Raw genomic sequence first — 23,690 nt, forward strand, 5'->3', positions numbered from 1 at the left:
ACCCAGTAAACAGTAAGCACACTACTTATTTTTAATCAGGATGGCACATGTTCAGCATTGTATTATAATTAAAGTAGGTCATGGATTTACATCAGTGCTAACAAAAGAAATATGTGACCTTGATGATGTTCTGTAATTCTTCTACACTGAGGATTACAGTTTTAAATCTGTGCTAATGATGTATCGTCTCCTGATGTGTTCTTCCTTAGCATGCTTTGTTGTGCTTCTGCAAGCTGTTTTTAGTTGCTTATAATCAAAACTTTTACTACTTTTAGTAATGCAGTTACAATGTATGTGTCGAGGGGTGTCACTGGAAGAAGCTTTTTTTCTCACAAACAAAACAGATCAGTCACCCAAAGTGTGTGAGTGGCAGCGATAATAAGAGCTTTTAGAATTCTGCAAATACTAACAAAAATACTATCAGTGCTTCCTTTTTTACTTCCTTTAGCTTATAATACACTGGGCTAGCTTTTATTACAAGAAAGGAGATAATTCTATCCCTTTACTATTGTACTTACTGGTAATCTGGCAGATGTCCGCTGGCACCTTGTCAGGGAGTAGTGCAAGTTTACTCAGATTCTCTGCTCTTCTCCTTTGTTCAGTCCTGATAAATCTTACTGTCTGGATGGGGACTTAAAAGAATTCCTTGATCTGAACAGTACCCAATCATCTTGTGCAGTTGTTTGTTTTTGTTAAATGGATATTAATGAATGAAATAAAAAACTGTAACCTCTCATCAGCAAATGACACAATCTCATTCCCTGAGCCTGAAAACAGCCAACGTTACTTCAGCTAATCCCTTTTCTAATCATTACAAACAAACATACACTCACACTTATTGCCCTTACACACTCTTGTATGATGACTACACTTGGCATATTCCATTTGTGTAGACACACACACACAAAGAGAACTGTTGTGCGTTAGAGCATGTTAAAACTGTCAGTTTCGGGGAGATTGATTGGGCATTGAAGGAACTCGAGCAGCCAAACAGTGTCTAATTTGGATCAACTGAGCCTGGCGAGTGGGCGGCTGAACTTTATTTGGATAAGTTTGCAGGGGACGAATACAGACAAACCTTAATGTGTGGTGAGGAGAAATACATGACACAGTTTGCATTTAATATGAAATCTTGCCCTTTGATTACTTGATTTGTTCACCGACATGTTCCTAAACCGATTAACAGCTTTTCTGTTAACTCATTTGGAACAAGTACTTTACATGTAGCTTATCTCGATATGGCCAAAACATTTAGATTCATGTAGATGTAGATTAGTGGATATGTACATTACATGTGTAGGTGTAATGTTGATTACCTTCTTCCCCAGTCCGTGTTAGATTACCTCAATATTTACCCTGTGTGTTAGAATAAAAATTTAAATACCAAAACAAGAATAAACTGTTCCTTTGCTATTTGTTTAGAGGTCCTTACACCCAGCTGACCGTTCACAACCCAGTCGATATTCTTCTTAAAATAAAATATACAGCTAATAGTGCACATTGCTTATTTATTTGTGTACAGACTCAAAGACCCTAAAGACAAAGCAAACCCTTTACTTGAATTAGAGCCCATTACAGAAGGCTGGATTGGAGGGCGTCCATGACAGCTCTGTTTTTCACTGGGTTTCCACTTCCTCCTCTCTTCTATCCGTAGAAAGAGTTGTACAGTAAACGGGCCTGCTCCACAGAGAGAGAAATGCAGGCCGAGTAGGGAGGCATGCAGGATGTTTCTGTCTCTCTGTGTTCTTCTCATGGTTAACCTCCCACTCCTCCTCCTCTTCCTCCATCACCCCTAGCATTCAGCTGTCCAGATTCACTCTTCAGCAGTTTTGGCTTTGCTTCACTCCTGTCTCTCTCTGTGCTGATGTTCCCTTTGACAAGCCTGTTGTTTTGGAAATATGCTAGTCCTTCATGTTTTTTGTTTTTTGTAGCTGAGGCTGAGGTGTGTGGAATGAGATTGAAGGATAGATTTCTCACACACGGTGGCCTTGCTTTGTGAAGTAGAAAACACAAGTGGTGTGGATGCCTGTCTGTTCCACTCTGCTGCTGCCCCCCACCTCCCTTCTCTCCACCTTCCCCACACTGCACACTGTGCCCTTGTCACTCACTGATTCCTTTTCTCCTCTCGTCTTCCCTCCCCTCTTTTCCACTCTCAGAGCGGTTGGAGCCAGGGGCCTCGGTGACGGTATCCATGGGTATTGACTTCAGCGACTCGACACAAGCAGCCAACTTCCAGTTGTGGTAAGACAGCCTGACATCCACTCATATTCAGTCAGGTGTGGTTTCCCCCCCACCCCAAAGACCTTCAGTTGTACATCTTCCTCATAACCTTTTTTCTGCTCCTGTTCATCATCGCGGCACCCTTACATGTCATTTTCTCTTATGTTCCTTTTTCCTCTCTTGCGTGTTCTTTGTTAATTCTCCTTTTCCTACCTTTCTCTGTGCCAGCACTCCCAGGTGAGACATCAGGCACAATTGATCCTGGTTCACTGGAATAACAATTATTCCTCCAGTAATCAGCCCTAGCCCAATCAACCTGCTGAATGCCATTGGCACCGCTGTGCAGCCGATCAATAACCTTATCAGAAAATCAGTTTGAGATTGGGGGGATGGGGGGATCAATGTGGCCCAACATGCCATTCACCCAGCATGGTTTGCAAGATGATCAGAGAAACATTTCATACACAAACCGAGCATACATACACAAAAGTGCACAGATCTCATTTTTGCTTATTTCTTTGTAAGAATCTGTTTTTTTTTCCCTCTGTAAATAAATCATTTACTACTGTGGTGTGTGCGTGTTTATCCTTCCTCAGCACCAAGGAGGACCAGTTCAGTGTGTCCATCCAGCCTGCTGTAGGAGAGCTGTTAATGCCCAGCACCATGACGGAACAAGACTTCTGCAAGGAACAAGGTGAATTACTGTGTGACTCAAAGATTATGGTCAAACGAAGTAAAAGTGTGTTTTTCAGTTCTGTTAGCCGAAATGAAACAAGGTGTTTAACACACAGAAGCAAAACAAACAAATTGAACCAAATTGAATCAAATCTTCATATTTTGAGATGGAATGGCAATTCATGATATATACTGAAATTATTATAATCTCACAAGCACTTTAGCAAAACTGACTGATGAATTGAAGAGAAGCAAATGAATTTGATAGATCATATTTAAGATTCTGCTGCGCTTATCAGCGAATTTTGTAAAATCACTTTGTATATTACCTTCAAATGAAACCATTTAAACAGTTTTTCCTCTACTGGGGATAGTTGAGTTTTTCAGATGTTGGACTGTCAGGGTGTTTAAGTATTTGGCAGCAGGCACTGCTCGAAGCAGTCAGGAGCTCTGAACGGCTCAGAAACTGAGCAGACACGGTCAGAACAGCAAAAGAGATTTTAGCCACCTGAAGGAAGCCGTAGGTGTTCGCTGTATTTAGAAGATTTTTGCTGCTGCAACTGCCGTCAGACAACGCAATGGCAAGATGTTTTTGACAAATCGGTAATGAAGCTTCACAGAAAATGAGAAATATGAATGACTTGATTGGTTAGTTAGTTTGCAATTTTGTGACTTTGTTGTTCTGATTGTGATTGATAGATAGATAGATACAAAATATACACACACACACACACACACACACACACACACACACACACACACACACACACACACACACACAGAGAGGCAAGTGTTAAATTTAGTCATTCACTAATCAGCATTTCCTTACCTTTGTCATTAAAACACTGCTTGCTTCTTTGAGGCACTTAACAGTATTTCCAGCACATACAAACACCTGTAGAAGTGCATGCTGTTATCGCTATTGAGACTGGAGAGCGTACTCATATCTGAGCCATCAGTGTGCTCTTAAGTGCCTCCTAAATGCTGCTCCTGCATTAATTAAGTTTCATTCAATGTGTGTTGTTTTTTTTTTTGTTTTTTTTTTCTTTGAGTGCCTCTGAAACGCATCAGACAAAAGAATTTAAAAAGAACAACTTGCTTTTCAGGACCATTTTCTCTCTAGCAGATTTATCATTCTTAAAACCAAATGAGTGGAGTTTAATTCTTATGGTAATAGGTTTTTAATATATTTGTCTCTTTTATTTTTATCTAACCAGTGATTTTCTTTTAAACTGCTTGCTCATTGCTGAGTGTTCATGAACCAACCAGGGAGTCTGTTTTTGCTTTATTCATGAAGGCATCATTTCATTGAAACCTGATTCCACAGTACTGCACAGTTAGGGTTGTGTTTTTTTCTTTACTTGACTGTGGACTTGCAATTATGCACTTACTGATTTAAAAATGCCAAAATATATTTTTATTGGTGTCTAAACATTTTTATCTTCTCAGGTAAGCTCCAGGGCATGAATGAAACATCTGCAACCATCACCATGGCAACAGCTAATGCATCCAGGCAAGCCATCAACAAGCAGGTCCTGTCTGTAGCCAACGTAGGAGAAGTGCCTTCTAGTCAAAACAACTTCAGCAGGTAAAGGGACGCACTCGTCATTCACCTCTCCATTATTATCAAGCTCTTTTTTTTTTTTTGCTATAAATTAGACCTGCAAATAGATTTGAGATTTTCTTATATAAGCACTATGTTTTTTTTCCAGATGTGTGTTTTTTAGGTTGTCTACCACCAACAGTTCGTTAGCTTAGCAAAAAGACTGGAAATACCTTTTGTGTGCCAAGTCAGTAAAGATTCGAATGGCTTTAGCGTTTGGCTTAAGGGTCACTGCTAAGTGTCCTTTTTACCAAAGTTAACTTGAACTCTGGTTATTCCTTCAAATACACAGTGATTTTATTTCATCAGTTAAAACTTGGTGATTTCTTATTTTCAAGGGAGAATACTAGTTACATAAAACATTAAAAGAACCACTGTGACAACCACTGGATTGTGGAATATCAGTTTGAAGCCCTGAGATTACACATGGCACACAGCAGCAACTCAATTCATTTAGGCATGTAGACGTGGTCAGGATGTTCTGCTGAACTTCAATCTGAGCATCCAATGAGAAAGAAGGGTGGTTTAAATGACTTTGAATGTGGTATGGTTGTTGGTGTCAGATTTATCTGAGACAACCAGCTCTCGGGTTTAGAGAAATGCTAGAAAAAGAGAAAACATCCAGTGAGCAGCAGTTCTCTGGGCAATAATGCCTTGTTGGTGCTAGAAATCAGAGGAGATTGAGCTTATAGAAAATTGACAAACTTTTTAACAGAGTTTTGCAGAAGAGCGTCTTTGAATGTGCACCAGATCAAGCCTTGAAGCAAGATGGGCCACAGCATCAGAAGACACTACTGTCACCTAAAAACAGGAAACTGAAGCTACAATTTGCATTGGCTCACCAAAATTGAATAGAAGATTGAAAAACATCGCCTAGTCTGATGAGTCTTGATTTCTGCTGCGATACTTGGATGGCAGGGTCAGATTTGGGTCTAAACACCAAGATGGTGTTGGTTTATCCTGTCTGGTATCAAAGGATCAGGCTGATGATGGTGGTCTTGTAATTTTACTTTTTTGGGACACTTTGGGATCCTTAGAAGCAAGTGTTGTTGCTGTCTCCATCCCTTTCTGGACACTTTGTGTACTCAAATAGCTCCAGAGCCACCAGATCTCAATCCAATAGCACCTTTGAGATTTTGGTCCATGTTACCATTCTGTTGTTCCACCATATCCCAGAGGAGTGTTTCCTGCAGCTTGTTGAATCTTTGAAGAAACGTTAAGGCAGATGGTGAAAGGAGATCCAAGTAAAGTGTACCTAATAGTAAAAGAGTTATCAAGTTAAAGTACATTATAATGAACTTTTTCCCCCTATATTTGTATTACATTTTGACTGGAGTGCTCCATTCTAAAAAACAAACAAACAAACCAACACTTATAAGCAAATCTTTCCTCACCAAAAAAAAGATGTTTGTGCAGCTAACACCAACAATAAGCCCTCATATAAGAACATTCAGTAGTCTTACACTACTGTCTGCGAGTTGTTCCCGGGCGCCCGGTGTGATTGCATTTTAGGCCGAGTTTGGTTAAGCAGCGTGCATGTGGGTGTCACTGAGTGGAAGTGCCTGTTTGTCCCCAGCAGCCTCACATAGACATGCCAGGGGAATGCCCTGAGAAGCCTGGCTGTGTAATTGGTGTACACAGAGTGTGCTAATGAGCTTCCTCCTCTGTCACGCACACCCGAACACCTGATAGATAATTACACCTCCCTCTCTCCCTCTGTTTCCTGCTCTGTCTCTCTTTCAATTCATCTCTGCACCCCCATCTGTCTCTCCCTCCGCGCTGCTGTCTCTCTTTCACTTCCTCTTTGTCTTTCACTCCATCCCTCTGCACCGTGCTCCGACCTCCTCACGGTCTCTGTGTCTGTCTGTTAACCGTCCCGTGTCTCTGTCTGCTCATCTCTGAGTGATCTTGTGATAATTTCTTTATGGATTAAGGCCACAATAGAAGAGAAATGTTGGAGAAGCTGGCTAAATAAGGGACAGGCGAAGAAGAGGGACACATTTGCACAAGGGCACAGGGAGCTTAAAGAGTGAGTGGAAATCAATGTTAGCCAGCGGGAAAGACGTGCATCCAATAAGCCCATACTTCATTCAGAATAACCAATAGCTCAAATGACTCCACGCTATCAATCTCCCTGCTGCATTTGTGACTGCTGAAGAAGAGGACAGCATCCCAGCATTACCCCGTACCCTTCTAGTGATAAAGATGCTCTTCCATATGGTCCGCTGCTGTCCATACGGTGACCACCTCTTCCGCACTTGCTTCCCATGGAGGTCTGTCTGATGGAGAAGCTGGTGTTCCTCCCTGACAGTCTCCTCAAGCATAACTGACATCTTTGACAGCGTGATCTGTAAGAGGTGGTTATATGTGGTAACCTAATAAAATGGAAAACATATAATAATTATTATAAAGTAATTTGGCAAGAGTATTGCTAAATGTGCTTGTCTAATCACACACACACACACAGACACACACACATCTGGTTTGCTATCTTCGTGGGGACATCCCATTGACATAATGCTTTCCCTAGCCGCTTACCCTAACCCTAACCATCAAAAATGAATGCCTAACCCTGACCCTTACCCTAAACCCTAACCATAACCTAATTGTAACCCTGACACTAAAACCACATTTTGAGTGTGAAAAAAAAAAAAATGCCTTCAACCCCATGGGGACCTGGATTTTGGTCCCCACCAGTATAGTAAATGTCAGATTTTGGTCCCCATCAAGATAGTAAGAACCCGTACACACACACTTAGAAATGGACTGGTTCTGTAGTGCTTTTCGACTCTACTTGAGCATTCTAAGCGTTTTATACAACATGCCTCTTTCCAATGAACGCATCAGAGAGCAGCTCAGGGTTCAGGATACTTTTTCATGCAGACTAGAGCAGCCAGGAATTGAACCACCAACTTTTCAATTAGCAGATGACCTGCTCTACCTGCTGACCCCACTGATGAATGCGTCGGGACAGTTTATTGGTTCAGTATCACACAGGATGGAGGAGCTCAGGAAGTGGACTGCTGAACTTCTCATTACCTCCTGAGCTTCAATAGCTGCAATAATCATCTGAATAAGTGATTTTTTTCAATACAGACTTAACATACAGTAATAAGGTTAATTATGAAAATAGTTTTGAAAAGCACAAAAGTGCTGCTTTTGGCTATTCAGGTGTAGATATTTTGTTTGGTCGGCCAGACAATGAGCAGTCTGAAGTTTGCAGATGTGTCTTTCTTTAACAATGTCAGCAGACTGCTTTTAATCATCATTTCCCAACCCTGTGGTTTCGGAGGTAGAGCGGGTTGTCTGCTAAACAGAAAGTCTGTAGTTTGATCCCCAACTATTTCTGGGCAAGATACTGAACCCTAAGCTAATTAATCTGTTGAAACAGTTTGTTATAAAGTAGTGAAACTCGCCCATCAGAAGTCCAGCATTTCTTCTGAATCCCCCAAACAGTCAAATATATCATGGAGCCTGGTAAAGTGAAAAGCATTTGCAGTCTTGTTACAGTCCAGTGTCCTGCTGGGAAACCATGTGGATGTGACTTACCCAACATTAGACGGTGGTTTTAATGCTGTGGCAGATCAGTGCATGAAGCAGTGCAAAGCAATAAATGTTTATATTTCAGAATCTGCAGTGAAAAAAATCATTAGCATAATATTAGCACAGTGTTTGAGCACTGGTGATAATTTTACTCATGGTGTTTGTGTGTTACTGTCACCCCCCCGAATAACACCCCAACCCACCCACACAAAGCCAAGTGATCGATCAGATCGGATACACCCACTGAGAGCTTATTGTAGAGGTCACTCTGCATTAAATGTGGTATGTGAGGTGACCTCCAATCCAGGCCCTGTTTTTCTGCTCTGATCTCCCCGGAGAAAGGCCTCTCTAATCTTGGTAAGATCACACAGGAATCTCCCCTTTGCAGAGTGAGACTTGGGCTTTAATGTAGAAATAATGGATGGGATTTCAATATGAAGCCCAAGAATGATACAGTTCACAACACACACTTCTTGCTCATGAGGCTTTGTGTTATAGATCACAGCGCTCTAGTCGGCACAGGTGCTTTTTAACAAAGTAACAGCCTGCCTCCTCCCAACCCCCCGCCTCCCATCTACATCCCTGCATTCCCCTTGTTTATCAGCAGGGTGCAGCACTGCTTTTCCCAAACAGGCGTGGAGGCCGTGCGGAGGTGGAGGGGTGGGGATGCCACTGAAACACAAAAATTGATTGCTGGAAAGGAGGATGGCAATAAATCAAGCAGGAAAGCAAATGTAGAAAACGCTGTTCTTGTTTATGTCTAAACAGGCGGAATAGAATAAATGTGCTCTATTTTTCAGTCCGTTTGAAAGCAAATTTGATCGAATTTTGCATGCATTGCCAATCCCTCCTGTTAGAGGCTAATTTTGAAAAGCGAAAAATAAATAAATAAAAAACTCAGGCGCTTGATTTATAAGCTGTTCATTCTCTTTACTTTACAATTTGATATTATTATTTTTTTCGTCTAAATACTGGATTTTCCTCTGTTCACTGAAGTTGTCTCTGTTTAAAACCAGACTAATTATACAAATGTGTAATTCTGTCCTCTGTGGCAGATTTATTTTATCTTTTATCCTCTTGTTCCGGTCTGTGTTTGTCCTCTGCTGTCTGTCTGTCCCTCTGCCCTTCGAGTGCGGTGCTGCAGTTTGTCTGTATGGCTTAGCTCTGGAGATGCGTGGAGGGTTCCTGGTTCTAACTGGGGCTAATAGCTTTGGCCATCTGCCTGGCCACGGTTGAGTCTGCTCGCTTGTGTTCGGCTCTGGTCTGGTCTCACTGACCACTCAGTTGAAGGACACTTGTCCACCTGGCCAAGAACCAGCATGGCTCAAGCATCCAGCTGTAGTCTCCACACAGTCAGCTTCAGCCTTTCTGATTTTGGTGAAAACATACATGATGTATTTTTTTTTTTGTTTTTTCTTTAATCAAACATGGTTGCACGTTTAGTTGAGATGCGGGTGAGGAGTGTGTACTTAATCCATTCTTGCGTGCCGAGCCGTATCCTCTGGGCCTTCGCTGTCTTCTCCGCGTGAGGCTGAATGTAAAGGTGAAGCCGACGTTGTGTTTCCAGTGACGGGGTGGAGGGGAGGCAGATGGCACACACAGGCTCTCTGCACTGAGGAGAATCACAGATAATTGGAGAGTGATGCTTAGCCGCAGCCCTGCCGATCGATGCCAATCCACCTGCTCTAAGTCCAGGGGTTATGCTTTGCTTTTCTTTCCATACACTGCAATTAATCCAGTGTTTAGCCCGATATGTGAAGAGTGCAGGAGAATACCAATGACCCATTTAAGGCGCGCTTGACCTTAATCTTTCCCCCTTTTAGTCCTTAAAACGCCCTGAGATTGTCTGATGTTTATGGGGGTTTTTGTTGTTTGTTTTGTTTTGTTTTTTGCACCTGCACACAGCTACAGACGGCAAAGTGAGAGTATTCAAAGCAAATACGCTCAGAAATCAAACCCAATCATGTTTCTTTCAGTCGCTCTTATTACCACACGTGAACAAAAGCCCACAGCAGCGTCTCCTGAGATGAAATAAAAGCAGCCTCGGGGTAGTGTTAACTGTCTGAGTAAATGAAAGATTTATATCCTAAATCTATTAGCAAAGCCACAGGGACCACATAGACACCTTAGGCTGTTTGACAGTGGGGGGAGGGAGGGTTAGGGAACAGGGCAAGGGACAAGCATTTATGTTTAGATGTGTTCGTGATTCTCCGGTGAAAAAAGAAGAAAACATTTCCTCAGCACAAGTAGGAATTTGTTGTTTTGATTGGAATGCAGTGCAGCTGAAGACACATCCTGCACACAGCTGGAAACCTAGATGAATACACATGCCCGGAATTATTTAAAGAAATAAGAGCGGGGCAAAAGAGGTTGGTACTTTTGCAAGAGAGAAATTCATCCTCTTCGTGAATGGCTGCTGTTTCCTGCTGAAGTGGCTAATATTTTAATTAAGCCTGAGGAGGACTCTCTCTCTCCTCCCTGAGAGCTCCCTGATAAACTCCCTCTTCTCTGTTTATGGTAATTTAGCAGCATCCCCAGAGACACACCACAGACACACTGGGTTTCATTGTGTACGCATGTGCCCCCCACCCTCCTTCCCATCTTTAACGTGTGCGTGCTAATTGGTGGATGTGCTAGTCGCTCCCACCACGCAGCCTCTGTAACGGCGCCTGTTCACGGGCCATCCTGTGGGGGCTCTTCACAGGCTTTAGTCAGGCCTAAGTGGAGCTCTTTGTGGGCTGTTTGTCAGGCCTAAGCGGGCTGCCACGGGGGGTCTTTGTTGCGGGGATGTAGTGCTAAATGGAGGCAGATGGCTGAGAGTTAGCCACGTGAGGCTCAGAGATGCAGAGGGCCAAAGGGGGGCAGGAGAGGGAGCCCGGCACCCTCAAAGAGGGTCACACTGGGTCATAGCCCCTGTCTGCCTCTTGTTAGCACTCTCAATGGGGACCATGTGTGCACAGATATGCCCCCAGTCTACAGGGGATGGTATCCAAGGAAACGGGAGGCTGAGAATTCTCCTGACTGCCCACAGGGAGCTGGTGGGACGGGGCGTCCCCCATACTGGTCTCGGGGCTCCCACACACTCACAGACACTCGGAGTCCATAAAAACAGGAGAAATTCAGTTTGACTGACTGCAGGGCGTGTCTCCTCCCTAATGACTCTTTAGTCAGCTGGGATAATGAACTGTCTGTTGCATTGCTCTCTGTATTTCCTGTCACATCGTTTTCCTCTTTTGTCTCATTGCCTAATTTTAGGGTAATTACAAGGTGTGAGATGTTTGAGAAGCTTCCATTGCAAAGATTTATGAGTTTGGGGAAACAACGCAATTATCATTTATCACTTATCAGTGTTTATGTGGATCTAAAGGGGTAAAATTTTAGTAAAGTTGTTATTTTTTGTGCGTACAGTAGAGATTAATAGATATATCCGCTGATATCACAATAACATTTTTTAAAAGATACTTGCCGACATCTGTGCTAATGTTTCAGTGGAAGTTTTTTCCAGACAAATTTTCAGAGGGTATGATGAATGTTTGAAAGATTTTAAAGTTATTGGGTCTGAAATAACACAAACTAATCAAGCAGACAAAAATATCAGTGCTGTCGTCAGCTGAATCTGCATTTTAGGCTACGTCCACACTAGCCCGGATAGATTTGAAAACAGCGTTTTCGTCTGAAAACGCTCCGCGTCCACACTAGCGTTTTCAGTCGTTTTCACAGAGTTGCGCGTCCACTTTGAAACGGCTGAAAACTCTTACGTTCCAGTACTCCGCATGCGTGAAGCGCAAGAAGATTCGACCTGCCTCATTGCTGTCTGCTGCTTATTTACTTTCCGGATCTTTGAAACGTCGTGAAAATGTTGAGGAAAAGCACTGAGTTTTTTAAATGGACTAACAATGAGGTGGAGTTGTTGCTGCGAGTAACACAAAAGTACGAAGTAGGGCTGCTCAATTAATCGAATTTTAATCTAGATTACGATCTGGGCTTTCAACGATCATTAAAAATGACTGAGCCGATTATTAGCACCTCCCTCGTGCTTTACTCTCGCGCTGCTCCGTGTGGCAAATCGAGCGCACCTCTCTGCGTTTCGAACACGCGTCACAACAATTAAGAGGACCCGAGGGAAGCTCGGAAAGCTAAGCATAAGTTATTTGGAGAGGAGAGGATAATGGCTGCTGAAGAAAGAATGCCGTTGGTTGAAAAGAGAGGTAAAACGACATCAGTGGTGTGGAAACCAATGTTCCCTCTAAGCTGCGCACGTGCGCAATTGCGCACTGTTGGCACGGTCTCTGCGCACAGAAAATCTGCGTTGCGCACAAAAAAAATCTAACCTGAATGGAAATTAAAATTAAAACTTTAACAATTCTGTTTTGCAGTGTTAGTCAGTAAGTGACTGGCTTCTCCAGTATGGGATTAGAACGATGCCACCTTATCCTATAGTCCAGCCAATAATGCGATTCACATTCGTATATACGCAGCCAATCAACGTCGTTGACAGGCTATGACAGCGTCCTTATGTGCCGACACCGGTGTTTTAGCTGGCAAAGCGGCGTGGCTGATGTGCAGTGAAGCCACATTAATGACAACGTGTACAACCATTGGAGATGTGAGCAGGACAGACGGAACAATTGACGGAAAAAGTGTGGACTTTATACCAGTTTTTAAATTGTGTTGATAGGCCACGTAAAACCAGAGTTATGATAAAAAATATATGCAATGTTTGGTTTTCTTCCTGAATAGTATCGTTATTTATATTTACTGCGGGAAGAAACGGTAAAAACGGCGTTTTATAAGGAAAACGCTCGAAAGCACTCTCCGCCTGTGAGCAAAAACAAAACCAAAAAAACCCCCAGCCTTTCCTATTGGTCGAAAAAAGTACCGTGTCGACCAATCAAAAAATGATATGGCAACGTGGCATCTAGATGTTAAGAAAGCGGGGAAGTTTTAGGAGTGTGGCGGTGTTCTGAGATGTGAGAGATTTGAGACGTTTAGCGCAAATCTTGTGTAGTTAGTGTGTAGTGTAGTCAATAGTTTTGTTGGTGTGTCAGAACAATGAGGCGACTGCTGAATGTTACAGGTGTTACAGGAGTGATACATCTCCTGTTGTCAGGCCTGCAGGTATCAGGCTGTTGTTCTCCTTTATCTCATAGTGGACAGAAATTATTTTTTGGAGTGGCACAAATAATTTGTGTGGCATCAGATTTGATGCAGAACAGCTGATTGTTCTGTAAATAGTTTGAAATGTTTATTTAAAAACGCCTTGGCTGCATTAAAAAAAATGAATAGCTGCAAAAAACTTTGTTTGCCAAACTAAGTTACTTTTTTGAAGTAGTAACTATATAATTAATTGCCCAACATTGGTCATTATATACTGTATTTTGCAGACAGAGAGTTACAGGACTCTCTCCCAGACCACAGACTCATAATACAAGTCAGAGCTTTATGAAAAGAAAAGAAAGAAAGTTGTGTTTTCAAAATTGGAGTTCAAGTTATTTTTCTTCCAATAGTGTTAACATACTACACAGGTCATGAACAGGATTTTTTAAATTTTCATTGTAAGTGGGCTAAAGCAGTTAATTAAAAGTAGTCTAACATAAATGTAAGTGCTGTAATTTGATTATTTTAATAAACCATGTAACTTGGATGGATTAGATGCTGGCGTGACCACAGTGCACACGTCTGATGTCGCTCACAGTGGTCCAAGGGACCGCTCAGGGAGTTTGTGTGTTCGCTCAGACACATGAAAAATTTGAGGGAACATTGGTGGAAACATTATGGGTTCGCGGAGTCAGACGTGGATCAAATATTATGCAGTATTTTGAAGTTCACTAAACATAGATGTTTACATTTTCATTTATTTTTATATTGCAAACATTTGCACTGTAATCAGTATTTGCACACTATTTTATATTATTTTTTGACAATCTTTAAAGCCATTATTCAATACATTGTTATTGTTAAATAAATATCGTCAAATAATCGAGATCTCAATTTCAGTGAAAATAATCGTGATTATCATTTTTGCCATAATCGAGCAGCCCTAGTACGAAGTTGCAAAAGCGAGTGAGAGTTAAAGAATTTGAAGAAAAGCTTTCTGGAGCATGTACAGACTGATATTAATCTTTAATAGGGCTGTCAAAATTCAGAGCAAACTGAACAACTGCTGTATAATGCCCTCCGCTATCTTAGTTTAATTGGTCACATGACTGCATCATATGACTAACATGCGTCATCGTTTTAGAAAGTCTCCGTTTTCGCTGTCCACACTGCAACGCGAAAGCACAGTTTTGAAATGTATGCGTTTTCAAGATCGTTTTCAAAACGCTGCGTTTTCCATGAGCGAAAACACCGTCTCAGTGTGGACGGGAGGCCAAAACGGAGAGCAAACAATGCGTTTTCAAACAAAAACGCATTAGTGTGGACGTAGCCTTAAATTGCAGTATTGGCTTAATATCTTTGTTTACTGATAGGGACCAATGTCATTCGCCAGGTTGATATTGATGATATTAGACGGTCATCTAATATCATCATCAAATAAGATCAGTAAACAGAAAAAATATGTAAATTTGTATTTATGGTGGTATAGAATTAAACAATAGGTGCACTCATAGTGTGACCCATATGTGCCCTTTAAGGTCCCACTCTCAGCTTTGCACTTCAGTTCCTGGTTTCTTCTTTGGTTGTTTGAAACTGATCCAAGTGTTCCTCCTCTCCTGCAGGTTTGGTGGGCGGACTGTCAGCAGCAGAGCTCTGGTCTTGGTGTCTCTAGAACTGAGCGAGTCCTCGGGAGCGCTGCTTACCATCAACACAGAAAAGAGCGTCATGGCGTCCATGCTGCTCCGAGACCTCAAACAAGCCCTCGCCCAGGCGTAGGATCCTCCCCTCTTTTCATCTCGCTGTAATAAAAAATAAACTGAGGCGACGCTTAATTGAAGATTTCACCGAAATGCAGAAGAACCATAGCGAGAAGTGTTCACAAAGTGTAAACAACTGAAAAATGCTATTCAGTGTTTATTTCTGTGGTCTATGTGTTTGGAAACAGAATATCTTCAAACACGGGAATAATTGAAATCTTAAATCTTTAGAAGCCTCACGGAAGTTAGAATAAATTAGAATTAAACTGAACTTGTTGTCGTTGTGTTGAAGTATTTCCAGACACAACTCCATGGTAAAAATATCCGACTAACTGGCCATTTTCCTCGACAGTAATTACTTAAATCTCATGCTGTTTATGGTTTGATGAAGCATGATAATGTACCAACATCTGTACATACATTTGGGGGGAAGGACTGCATCATCGCTCCACTCACAGTGCCAGCATGTCTGTGCCTCTGCAATGTTTCATTCAACTTCTTTGCTGCCAATATGAGGAGAGAGTGGGGGATGCTCTGTGTTTGTGGGTCAAAATGCCACAATGTCAAATTATAAAACTGTATGAATACCTGTGACACCAAACACGGATTCAGTTTTACATTCTAGCCTTGAAACGTTACCAAATCACATTTGTTAAAGTGCCTGACATTATCTAAAAAACCAAACATCAGACTCGGATCGCCAAGAGTGTTTTTTATCTGTACTGCTACATCTCAACAATAAAAATGTGACTTTATTAAAACTAAGCTGTGTCATGCAGTCCAGTTATTTAACAGAATGTGGCTGAAACAAAAATTGAGCTCTAATTGGCGGGCTGAGGCTGGTACCGTTTGCACAAGCCCCTACTTGTTTGCGTTTTAAACTGAAGAGGTTGATTCCTCTTGAATCACTCCCTCCTACAAGCTAAGGTCATTCACCTTTAAAAGAGAGTGCATTATATGTGGAAGCAGAGTCAGTATAAACATGAGAAGTACACCAAATTTAGTTGTAGCTTAGTTGCAAACTGAGGAAAGTAAGCAAAAGTAAAAGTAAGATGCAAGATTAGGTGCACCGTAGCCATAAAAAATGTTTTATGGTAATTTTTGCAGTATAAGATGCATGAGGACTTTGTGTATATACAGCCATGAAAAGGCTTCAACTTGACTGTTGAGCAAAGCTGCTTCTTGCAAACTAAAACCTCCGTGCCGTCTGAAGGCAGTTCTGCCGTGTCGCTCATTGTTGAGTAAAGTTGTGCAGATGTACGTGATGTGTTTGAGCACTGAGGAGGCCGGTGGCGGAGTGTGCTTTTGCGTCTGGCTGTCTTTTCCGGCTCATAAATAGCGTCTCTCTGAGGGCTGTGGTGAACACCTGTTAGCTCATCTGTCACAGGAGCTCCACTCGCATCCATCACCTCTCCCTCTGTACTCATTCCCTCAGCCAGCTGTTCCCATTACACACACAACACACTGCGTCAGGCCTGCCAGACACACACACCTTGCATTTCATCATACAGATCCACACAGAGAAGGTTTCCAAACATACCTGCACGCTTTACAAGTTTTCACACAAAAAGAAAGACTTTCTCTCACATGAGGCCCACAGGAAGCAGTGGGCGGGCAACTTGTCGGTGATTATATGATTGTGTCTATGTGACTGGCTCTGACACAATCAGCCCAAACCAGATTTCTGCCCAAAAGAAGATTCATTTAAGTTACAATTTCATAGTGTGTGTGTGTGTGTGTCGAGCAATAGGATTCCTCAGAGGCTGAATGAAGATATTTATATCTGAGCTAGTGAGTGACTTAGCTGGTAAGCTAGAGGTTTGTGGGCAGAATCATCCACTCATTCAAGTCAAGCACCTAACCCTTTAAACGTGTACCTGCCCTTGCCAATGACTAGCCTCCATTGGCAAGACATCCACAACCATATGGACCATTTAAGTAAACAGTCATCATGACATCCAGGTGATGCTCAAATTACAATTTTCTTCTCAAAGTAACAAAGTGAGTGGGTAGCTCCATATTTGGATGAGAGAGTGGGGTGCAAACGAACAAGCTAGCACTAGCAAGCTTAGCAAGTGGTTTTACCAGATATAGATACCTGGTAATTAGTGCATATAGGATGAAATATGTGGAATATATGGAACATATGAATAAAATAGACCGTAACCAAACAATTATTAGGTAACTGTTTTTTTTAAAAAGCTTCCGAAATCACTAACACCATCAACATGACCGAGAGGTCAGATTAGCTGATATTGAAGCCTAGAAAGCAGCTAGCGGTGGCTACAGACTAAGCAGCCAAACCTGTAATAAAGGGTTTAATAGAGTTTAAATGACTGGGATCTTAACATGTTAGATGCTCCACATGTTAGAGTAGAATTTTAGCGGCATGACTGCGTACAGGTTAACAGGTTAAAGAGATATTGCTCTTAATTCACTATTTTCTGACAATGAAGTAACTTTCTTTATTTCTTTATGATCTAATTATATTCTTAAACAACACTGGTGGATAGAACATTGATACCTGCTGGCTCCCCCAGAACCACAGAAAAATTCCCGGTTGATCCCCATACGCTCCGTCAGCAGATTACCTTACTGACTGAGATATTGCAAAAAAAAAAAGATATAAGAGTGTCCGTATTCACTAAAGAATATTGAAGAATATTATTATTATTTTGTGATTTAGGTTCAGTCTGAAAACACTAGAGTACAAAGTCTGAGGTTATTTTAAGTAAATAGTCCATGTCCCTGCCACTGTATTCTGACTGTAGTCAGAAACCACGAATACCTGGTTGGCAACATGATGATGTCATAATGTGCGATAGAAAAGAACCTTCAGTGGCCTAAGATATAAACGGGTACCAAGTGTAGTTGCTGAACTCTGATCGTGTAGGGGACATTGGCGTCAATATGTTGGTGTATTATCGTACGATGATGAGCATAAACAGAAGAAGAGAGCAGCAAATGGTGGAGAGGTTTGAATAAACATTAGAGCTGTGCTTGCTGACTGATTGTTTAGGGTTAAATAATCCCTTAGAAAGAGACTAATTCATCTTTCGTTTATTAATTTAATTTTTGAAATTATTTCCCGCTACAGAAATAACTCGTTTAACATCTTGGTGATGAATAGATGCCTTTTGTCTGACTACAGCTTAATAATGTGCATTTAATTAACAGAAGCTTAGCTGGCTCTGGTTTATTGTCTTTTTATAGCTGTGCAAACAGAATCACTTTGGCAACCTCAGCATAACAACAATATAAGACTCACAGATACAAGAGCAGAGCCGAAGGCCCCTATATATAGGCCAGGTGCAGGATAACTGATGTTGAGAAGAAAAATGGCATTATACTGTCAATAGGTTGCATATGGACATTATTTTTGAGTAACTGGACTGATCACATGTCAAATCATCAGAGGTTTATGTAAACACAAGGATGATTGATATCAGATAAATAGCTATGAAATCTTGTATAGACATGTTAACCGTGGTGATCATCTTACTTTCAATAAGCAACTTTATTTTCCTTAGCATGTGGTCATAAAGCAAATACTAAGGAAAAGAGCGCCACTGCACTGGATTTTCTATCAATCAATATGAGTAGAGACTAGTAATCATGTTACACCTCCCAGCAACCCCAAAATCCAAAGCTCATCTAATGGCCAACTGAGGCTGGCTCCTAAAGCGAGTTGATCCCAACAGATTCACATGTTCAAATACTCGACTTCAAGCATCATTAAAGATTTTCTTTAGCATTTTTAATTCATATTCTGGAACAAAAAAGCAAAACAACAAAAGCATATGTATAGTAATTGTGTGGGAACAGGACCTGCTGTGAATTGCAGACATTTAAAAAGTTTGTGCTTCAGCTTTAGAGAGTAAAGCTTTAGTATGTCACCACTTTGTTACTTAGCACTAATTATCAGATATCTGTGTGTGCGTGTTCCTTCCCTACAGTTAATGAGTGTGACTTGCTAGCTAAGCTTACTAATGATAGCATTAGCATTTCACCTTCTCACCAAAATAATGCAACATTTTGCTCAAAAGATTAAATAAAATATTAAAAAAACAAACAACACATGACAGAGGCTAAGATGCTAACATTGAGATTAAAAAATGGGTCTGTGCTACTCTGTGCTAGTAACTCATCATCTGCTAGATTTCAATCATATAACTTTGAAGAAAGAATGCTAACAAGCTAAACTAAAGCAGATATGGTAATATAGCAAAATAGAATTACTTTTATTTTCATTGTACATGTACAACCTCACTTGGGCCGACAAAATCAAGTTGTCATAACATAAAACATTACATTTTCAGGGTGAAGACTTGGTTTAAGGTTGGATAAGTTTCTAGAAGATGAATGTAAGTCAGCGCCATGTGCTCTGAAGTAATGGAAACAACACTGTGTGTGTGAGTGTGAGAGTGTGTGTGCATGCGAGATCTGTCTCCCAGTGTTGGCACCTGCTATAATGGGCTCTGTGGAGGGAATGGGAGAACAGGCGGCTACCTCTCTTCCCCTTCACCTCTCCCTCAACACTCCTGCACGGTGACAGCTTGATTCGGTTCCCCTCACTGGGCTGCAGCACAGTGACATGATGGGCCTGTTCACTTGGTCTTATCACAGCCTCTGTTTGAACAGAGCAGAGCAAGATGAAGGGAACGATGGCGCAGAGAGAAAGAAAAGCCCGGCTCGGGAAACGCCTGTCTGACCTTACCACCGAGAGCGACTTCTCATTAATCTGTGCAGTCTGATCAACCCCTCGTTCATCTGACAAGGAGCCACGGATAGTGCAGACAAAGACACAGCACGCGTAAGCAAAGACGGCAGTGGCAGTCCAAATTATTCCTTCGCTACATTTCGAGTTTTAGTTCTGTCATAACAGTAAAATTACATTTACATTTGTTTAATCAACATGTCAGCTTCTCTTACAGACTCAAACAAAGCAAATAGTACTCTTAGCAGCTCTTTCTTTATCATCGTCTCCCACTTATTTGATTTATCAGTATCTAAAAAGCCATTCACAGACAACACATGAGCTCTCTCTTTTTGTAATCCTGTGAAAGTCTTTACTATTCAGTTATCTTTTTGGGTGTGCACTCTTCCACTCTTACAAAAACCAATAAAGGTCATGTTGTGAATTATAATTATCCAACACTTTTCATATCCCCTCTGATACACGGATGAAGGCTGAACTCTAACAGCACGGATGTATTAAAAAGTGATGGTAACATATTCATACTGTATACTAGCCGTAACTGGGACTTCTACAGCTATGACCCACTGGTTTTTAATGGGTTTTTAATGACATCATTAGAACCACAATGATCCTCACTATTGCCATCCTGTTCACCATTATTGTCAACACCACAATCATTATCACCAACATCACCTATTACCATAATCTTTGCTATCATCATCAGTGCTGTCTTCATTACCATCATAGTCACTATTATCACCATTATCATCATCATCATCAACAACGCCATCACCAGTACTATCAATAGTCGTATAAGTGGTTTGAAAGAATTCTCCCTTATGCAACATTTTAAGCGCTTGGTCAGGCATTGGAGTCAAATGCGCACACACACATAATAATATATATATATTATCCAAGTCATTAGCTTACTCGCTAATGGCTTGCGATTGATAAGTTAATAGCTAGTAAGTGTGGGTTTCATAATAAGATCTGCCTGTTGCTAATCACTTCCGGTCTGTAGAAACACTCATTTTGAGGCTTTAAAATAGGACTTCACAGCAGCTTTAACTGTCTGTGGTTTGCACGCATGAGCCCCGGACAGTGTCGGGAGAATCCGATTAGAGATTGTTGGCCTTTTTCATGTGAAGCACACGACAGGAAACGGTGTGCTTCAGCTGTGTTCTCACTACTGAAAATACTTTGGTTTAAGTGGCGGAGTTGTCTGGGCACAGCATGCAGGCTGCAAAACACATGGCGATCCCTCGTTTGCTGTGAATTAACCGGACTACTACCTGTGCTGATCTCACATGGGTGATCAGACTTCACACAGACTTTGTACCAAGGTAATGGCAGATTAGAGACTATTTAATGTCCAGGCCAAGTCCCTCAGACATTTCTGGTTTCACGTTTACCTTTGTTGAGTAATTTATACGGAAAATAAAAATCAGGGTTGCACAACAGCTTCATGTTTCCGAGGGTTCAGTTGTTTTCATAGCAGGTTAACGTTATCAACGCAATACATTATTAATAGTTAGAAAAAGAATAGGGGAATGCCTACAGTCAGATTTGAGATATTTATTAAGATATTTTTCCCCAATATTTATTTATCTTTTTCCTTTTAAGAAGCTGGTTGAGATCACCTATTGGCTGATTCCAGCCCTCAGGCCATGTTTGGCTCACGTGTGGCCTAGAACAAATAATATCACATAAGACTTAAAGTTCTGAAAGTAAAAACTGTTTCAGGAAAGTACATTATGTCCAAAATAAAGGTGAGACTTCTTGTAAAGAACCTCACATTTTGTTTTGATTTTTCAGTCATTGCCGTTATTATGCTTAAAGGTACAGTGTGCAAAATCTCACCACTAGATGTCAATAGATTGCAGATTGCAGTCGGCTAAGTTCTGTTTTCTGACCCCTCGCAATTTAAATGCATAATCCTAGCTACAGTGGCTGCTGTAGGACAAACAAATCGTTCATCTATTCAGTTTTATTTATACAGGGCCAAATCACAACAACAGTCACCTCAAGTTGCTTTATGTTGTAAGGTAGACCCTATACTGTACTGTAGTGAGTCTAATCTGAGTCTAAAGCTATGTTCACACTGCAGGTCTTAATGCTCAATTCCGATTTTTTGATCAAATCCGATTTTTTTGTCTGCTTGTTCACACTACAAATAAAATGTGACAGCAAACGTGCTCTAGTGTGAACACTCAAAGCGGCCCACATGCGCAAAAGAAGACGTCACACACAACGCGCTCTGTTTAGACCCAGAGCAAACAGTATTGTTTGACTGTTTCGGACTTTACGTTTCCCAATTTTGCTTTAAGTTTTAAAGTTATTTTGTTATTTAGATGTGGCCTAATAATGATCCTTATTGCTGTTTTAGAGAGGAGCGGTGCTTCAAAGGATAGTTGCAGATTTCTGTGAGAATCTGCAGATTATACAGTACAAATAAAATGTTCACGTTTCTCCAGCGTGTCTTCCCAACAGTTTCACTGACATCTACACTGGATGGCCAGGAAGCTGTCATAATGTCTTCTTGGGTGCTTCGCCGGCGCTGCTAATTGGCGTCTGTCTTGTGTCAGTGACATAAAAGACGGATTTAATGCGACATGACCGTTCAAACAGCAGTCGCTTTCTAAAACATCAGATATGTATCGGATTCAGTACCACATACGAAAGTGAGCCAGGTCGGATTTGAAAATATCGAATTTGTGCTGTTCACACTGTCATACCATGATCGGATACGGGTCGCATGGGGTCAAAAAAGTCGGATTTGATGCGCTTTCCCCTGCAGTGTGAACGTAGCCTAAGTCCTCTGCTTACCTCAGCTGGTGTCCACGTCTATTCGCTGTGGAGGAGGCTATAAAACTTTGTGAAAGGAGTTGGATATGAGGCAATGAGTCAGTAAGTGACTCATTGCCTGATCATTGTCATGATCATTGACAATGATCATGACAATGATCATCATCATCATCGCGATGATAATGACAGTGATACTGAGGTGAGTTGTTGAGGATATCCTGAACTTTTCTCACATAAAACGTAACTATTTTTGCTGCCATTAGCTAGTATTAGTGAAACTTTTTTTTGAAATGGATCCACTTCAAAGACAGTTAGCAAATAAACTTATACAATGTGAGAATGTAATCAAAATTTTTATCAGAGGGAAAGAAACTCAAACCTAACATTAGATGAAATAATGTTAGCTTATAACCAGCTGTTGTTGTTTAAGACGGGAGGATAGCGTGCCTGATCTGCTGTCAGTAAATAACTGTGACAATATCGTGACCTGACTTTAATTCAGGAGATGAGGCCTGAGGTGTGGAGGAAGAGGGCGAAGTGGAAATGACGGAGGAGAGAGGCAGAATGAGAAAGAGATGATAAAAATATACACGTACAAATGTTAAATGGTCATATACAGTTTAAAGAGGTATTTGTGAACTTTGAATTAAAAGTAACTTATAAGGCATACTATGTATGTAACTGATCTGTAACTACAAACCTAAAAATACAATTAAGTGGGATGGTGATGTTGATCTTGGCCACTTTTCTATTGTATGACCTCAAAAAATCACCTACTGTGCCTTTAAGGCTGTTAACCCATGAGTGTAGCTTGAATAATACTGCTTTCTGACACATAGAATGGCCAGAAGTTACTAAGCTGACTTGTTTTATAACCTAAAATATTACCCAAGATTAGTGAAAGAGAACGAGGGAGTGAAAATGGGGTGCACTGAGGGGCTTGACCAAGGCCTAGTATGAGATACAAAAGGAAAGTTACTGGAGTCCCAGAAGAGTTACATTACCTCAAACACTTTAAGCTCAGAACTTTAGGCAGAGTAGCAGAAGTGAAAAAATATTCTGGGTGGTTAAATTGGTGCCTGGATATGTGCTGGATATACATGCTAAAGGTTTCCAGCTCGGGGCAATGGGAGATCATTTAGGACGACGATGATATTTTTGTTTTCTTTTCACTTTAGCAAACACATTTAGAAAATCTCCTTAAACTCAGTCAAAAACTCCCATTTTTACTACGCTGTTCACTTTGAAAATGTGTTTTCCAGACAGCATATATTTTCACTTTTCACATGTA

At 41.1% G+C, this 23,690-nt stretch overlaps 1 protein-coding gene across 2 annotated transcripts in view; it reads left to right on the forward strand.

Moving 5' to 3' along the window:
• The window catches only part of ap3b1a (adaptor related protein complex 3 subunit beta 1a), a 59,281-nt gene extending 43,621 nt beyond the window's left edge, over positions 1 to 15,660 (forward strand). For both annotated transcript variants that reach the window (XM_031734351.2, XM_039614260.1), the window contains exons 24-27: positions 2,157 to 2,241; positions 2,817 to 2,914; positions 4,345 to 4,483; positions 14,761 to 15,660. In XM_031734351.2, the coding sequence (XP_031590211.2) occupies positions 2,157 to 2,241; positions 2,817 to 2,914; positions 4,345 to 4,483; positions 14,761 to 14,914 (476 nt within the window). In that variant the 3' untranslated portion in view covers positions 14,915 to 15,660. The remainder of the gene's footprint in view (positions 1 to 2,156; positions 2,242 to 2,816; positions 2,915 to 4,344; positions 4,484 to 14,760) is intronic.
• Positions 15,661 to 23,690: the final 8,030 nt, after the last annotated feature.

The sequence above is a fragment of the Oreochromis aureus genome, linkage group 7 (genome assembly GCF_013358895.1).
Source record: "Oreochromis aureus strain Israel breed Guangdong linkage group 7, ZZ_aureus, whole genome shotgun sequence".
Classification (NCBI taxonomy): Eukaryota; Metazoa; Chordata; class Actinopteri; order Cichliformes; family Cichlidae; genus Oreochromis; species Oreochromis aureus.